The 5,131-nt window shown below is 39.6% G+C and overlaps 1 protein-coding gene across 1 annotated transcript; it reads right to left on the bottom strand.

Moving 5' to 3' along the window:
• Positions 1–259: 259 nt before the first annotated feature.
• LOC309552895 (olfactory receptor 5P76-like) lies at positions 260–883 on the bottom strand (the record flags this gene model as incomplete). Its single annotated transcript, XM_082253803.1, has 1 exon — positions 260–883. The coding sequence occupies one exon, from the start codon at positions 881–883 to the stop codon at positions 260–262; it is 624 nt and encodes a 207-aa protein (XP_082109929.1).
• Positions 884–5,131: the final 4,248 nt, after the last annotated feature.

Below are 5,131 nucleotides of genomic sequence, written 5' to 3'. Positions count from 1 at the left end.
GATACATTTATTTGTGGTTATAAAATGTATTTAAGTATAAAGGACTCGTTGGATGGGCTTTGAATTCACTTTATGTTTTTTTATTTGAAACTTACCACTTCAACTTCCTGCTGACTGCTCACAGAGATATATACTGCGAGCAGGCAGCAAGTGCAGGCTCGACAATGTACATGTATGACATGACCATTTCACTGTCTAGAGTCACATTTACTTAGTTCTTCTCTTCACGACCTTTATTATTTTTCTATAAATTCCGTGGTTATAAATGCTTTAAATATTTGGTTCTCCAAAGGAAAATAGTCTTCAGAGCCAGCATGATCTCTCTGTTCTTCAAACTGTAAATAATCGGATTGAACATGGGAGTAAACACTGTGTAAATTAAAGCGATAATCTTGTTAGCGTTTACAGAATGTCCTTTTGATGGCACCATATATAGTCCTAGCTGTGTCCCGTAATATGAAGAAACAACCGACAAGTGGGAGCTGCAAGTGGAGAAGGCCTTCTGCCTTCCGATAGTGGAAGAGATGGAGAGAATGCTGTGGAGAATACAAATATATGTGGCAACAATGAACAAGAGTGGTAGAAGAGCTACTGGTATGGAAACCAGAAGAATTTCCATTTTAACAAAAGAGGTCTCTGAGCAAGAAAGCTCAATAAGGGGAAGTATGTCACAGAAGAAATGATTGATGGTATTAGGCCCACAGAAATATAGATTGAACACAATAATTGCTGTGCTGGAAACCAGGACTAAACCAAGCAACCAGGATGACAAAACTAGGTAGAAGCACAGCTGAAGGTTCATGATAGAACTGTAATGCAATGGGTTGCATATGGCCACATACCGGTCATAAGACATGGCAGTAAGGAGGAAGCACTCAGCCATACCTGACAAACCAAAGAGGCAAAACTGGATGACACAACCACCATAAGACACATTGCCTCCTGCTGACAGCAACAAATGCAGCATGTTTGGAAGAACATTTGTAATGATCAATATATCAGAAAAGGAAAGGAAGCTGAGAAAAACATACATAGGAGAATGAAGCTTATGATCAACCGCAACTGTCATGATCAAAAAAATGTTTCCAAACAATGTGGTTAAGTAGATGATAAGAAAGAAAAAAAATAAAATAAACTTGATGCTATGGAGCTCCCCAAATCCTAGAAGGTGAAATTCTGTAACCGCGGTCTGGTTCTTCTCACTCATGGAAATGTAATGGGAGTGCCTTCTTCTGGAGAAGAACCTTGACACAAGGTACAAAATAAAGGTACAGGTATAAGCACATCAAAGTATCCAACATATTCACAGTACATGAGAATTTGTAATGTATATATATATATATATATATATATATATATATATATATTGTAAGGGGTTAGCTTGGTAGCGGGTGTGGGTGACCCCCTGGGTGGGCGCGCTACACAGAAAGACAGCCGAGGAGTGGTTGAAAACAACGGTCTATGGTTTATTCTTCCAGTTTGCTGGAAACAAGTGCAAGCATCCAAACAGCATAAATTAAACAAAACATAATATAAACCCTGGCCACTTGGGGCGTCTAAATTCACAACACAGGAACTTACCTATGGAGTCTGTCCCAACCTACTGCTGGGCAGACACTGCTGGTCATACAGCAGAAAACCAATAGTCCATTTGTTTTCCTTTCACACAGAAAAAGTCAACACCACCTCACCTTCAGAAGTCTCTCTCAGCTCACTGCTCTCCTTAACGCAAAAAGCCTCACGAGGCAGCAATCAGTAGTCATCCTCTGGATAACTTATAGAGGCCTTAATTGCCTCATTCTGAAAAGCTGAAGCTTTCCAACGTCCTTAAACATTTCTGGCTACCTCCGCAGCCGACACCTGATAGTAATTGGTGAATTGTCTAAACAAGGCAGAAATGTATCTCCCGTCTGTGACAACACCCACAGATTTACCTGACGTCCTGTCACAATATATATATATATATATATATATATATATATATATATATATACAGTATACCAAATGACAACGTAGGTGGTGAATATTTATTTCAATCTACTAACGATCTACTAACGGCCAAAACCAATGGACACTATTCTGTACTCCTACTTCTGGACCTTTCTGCTGCCTTTGATACGGTTGACCATCCTCTCCTCCTAAAAAAACTCCATGCCTTTGGTCTCTGTGACTGTACTCTTCACTGGTTATCTTCCTACTTATCCAACTGCACCTTTAGCATTATGTACAATTCTACCTCCTCCTCTCCTCTTCCCTTCTCTGTTGGGGTCCCCCAAGGCTCTGTTCTTGGACCCCTCCTATTTTCAATCTACACCTCCTCTCTGGGTCAGTTGATAGCCTCCCACGGCTTCCAATACCATATCTACGCTGATGATACCCAAATCTATCTATCCACCCCTCAGCTTTCTCCCTCAGTCTCCTCACGTATCACAAATTTACTATCATATATATTGGTCTGGATGTCTCAACACTTCCTCAAACTCAATCCATCCAAAACCGAGCTTATAATTTATATTTCCTCCACCACGTGCCCCCTCCCCTGATTTCTCTGTCAATATCGATGGCATTACTATCAGCCTATCCCCGCATGCCAAGGTCTTAGGTGTTGTCCTGGACTCTGAACTCTCCTTCAAACCCCACATCCAATCGCTGTCCAAATCTTGCCGCCTCAGCCTCCGCAACATCTCCAAAATATGCCCCTTTCTAACCAAAGACACAACAAAGCTCCTAGTTCACTCCCTGGTCATCTCACGCCTCGACTACTGCAATTCCCTTCTCGTTGGCTTACTTCTACACAGGCTATCCCCCCTTCAATCCATCATGAATGCTGCCACCAGACTCATCCACCTTACCAATCGCTCAGTGTCCGCCGCTCCTCTCTGTCAAGCCATCCACTGGCTTCTGCTCACCCAACAAATCCACAGCTTAGCCCCTAGCTACATCACCAGCCTCGTCTCAAAATACCAACCTAATCGCTCTCTTCGTTCCTCTCAAAACCTCCTGCTCTCTAGCCCCCTCGTCACCTCCTCCCATGCTCGCCTCCAGGACTTTTCCAGAGCCTCTCCAAACCTATGGAACTCCTCACCCTTATCTGTCCAATTATCTCCTACATAATTAGCTTTTAGGCAATCTCTGAAAACCCTCCTTTTCAGAGAAGTCTATCCTACCAACACCTAACAAAGGTACCTCTATTTTGTCCATCAACCCATCCCCCACGGTTATTGCCTTTTGTTTCACTTGACCCTCCCTTCTAGATTGTAAGCTTTAACGAGCAGGGCCCTCTACTTCCTCCTGTTTTGAACTGTATTGTAACTGTATTGTATTCCCTCACATTGTAAAGCGCTGCGCAAACTATTGGCGCTATATAAATCCTGTATAATAATAATAATAATAATAATATATATATATATATACAGTATACCAAATTACAACATAAGTGGTGAACATTTATTTCGAAGGGGGTTCTATGTGATCTAGATAATGGCAGAGAACTGGTGACTGTTAACCACTTGCCGACCACCGCACGACTATTATAACAATAAATATTGTTATTTTTTCAAAATTGTCGCTCTTTGTTTATAGCGCAAAAAATAAAAATCGCACAGGTGATCAAATGCCACCAAAAGAAAGCTCTGTTTGTGGGAAAAAAAGGATGTCAATTTAATTTGGGTACAGCGTCGCACGACCGCGCAATTGTCCGTTAAAGTCACGCAGTGCTGAATTACTAAATAGTAATTCTTTAAGCAGCCAAATCCTCCAGGGCTTATGTGGTTAAGGCAAAGTACCCCTATCAAGCTTTAAAGTGGTTGTAAACCCTTACACTTACCCAGTGAAGTGGCTAGCCTCAGGTGATACACAGAGATAAAACAAATTCTCCTACATAAGTTGTACCGGTTTATCTTCTCTTCTCTACATCCGTTCAAAAAGCCGAATTTATAAAGCTCGTCTGAGCTATCAGAAAAAAAGGGGGTGGAGAGCTGAGGTTACACACTGCAGAGCTCAGTGAGGAAAGCTCCAAAAGCTTATTACAGCGGAGACTGCGAGTCAGGCCTTCTAGTCCACATCAGTGCCTGAGCTCACAAATGCGCTTCTGGAAGAATGGTCAAACATTCCCATAGACACACTCCTAAACCTTATGGAAAGCCTTCCCAGAAGAGTTGAAGCTGTTATAGCTGCAAAGGGTGGGCCAACTCAATATTGAACCCTACGGACTAAGACTAGGATGCCATTAAAGTTTATTTGCGTGTAAAGGCAGGCGTCCCAATACTTTTGGTAATATAGTGTATGTGCTGTGTACATTGTTGGTACTATATTAGCACTTGTCATAAATAATACTAACCTTATTTTACTGAAAGAGTAGTTGGCATTTGGTGCAGACCTTGAGGTAGAGAGTTAGTTAGCAGTAAGAGAATTTATACATGTTTGAGACAAACTTAGATCTACCCATGCAAGGGCCAGTATGAAGTCAATAACAATTCAAATTTCATTAAATAAACTTTTAATTAAAAATGAAAAACAAAAAAAATATTCTTCCCTTCTGAAGTGAAAAAAACATTTTAGTAAATAGCTAAAAAGAAACTGAAAACACATATAACAGCTTTCAGTAATGTTTACACCAAAAAGAAACTGTTAATTAAAAAAATGTAAAAAAAAAAATACACTTCCCTTTCGTAGCAACAAAACCTTTTAATAAACAGCTCAAAATTAACTAATAACACGTATAAAATTTCCAGTAACTTTTACAATGAGAGGATCTTGCTCATGCAAGGACGGGTAGAAGTCAATTACAATCCAATTTGCGTAAAAGAAAAATTTTATGAAAGAAAATTAAAAAGAAAAAAATATTCTTCCCTTTCCAAGTAACAAAGTAGTAAATAGCTAAAAATATACTTTAACAGCTTCCAGTAACGTTTACACCAAAATAAATATTCTTCCCTTCTGAAGTGAAATTTTTTTTTTAGTAAATAGCTAAAAAGAAACAGAAAATACATAAAACAGCTTCCAGTAATGTTTACACCAAAAAGATCTTGCCCATGCAAGGACTAGTATGAAGTCAATCACAAATCAATTTTCATTAAATAAACTTATAATTCAAAAAATGTAAAACAAATACTCTTCCTTTTCGTAGCAA

The sequence above is a fragment of the Pelophylax lessonae genome, assembly GCF_965119305.1.
Source record: "Pelophylax lessonae genome assembly, chromosome: 4".
Taxonomy (NCBI): domain Eukaryota; kingdom Metazoa; phylum Chordata; class Amphibia; order Anura; family Ranidae; genus Pelophylax; species Pelophylax lessonae.
This window is presented reverse-complemented; position numbering and strand designations above follow the sequence as displayed.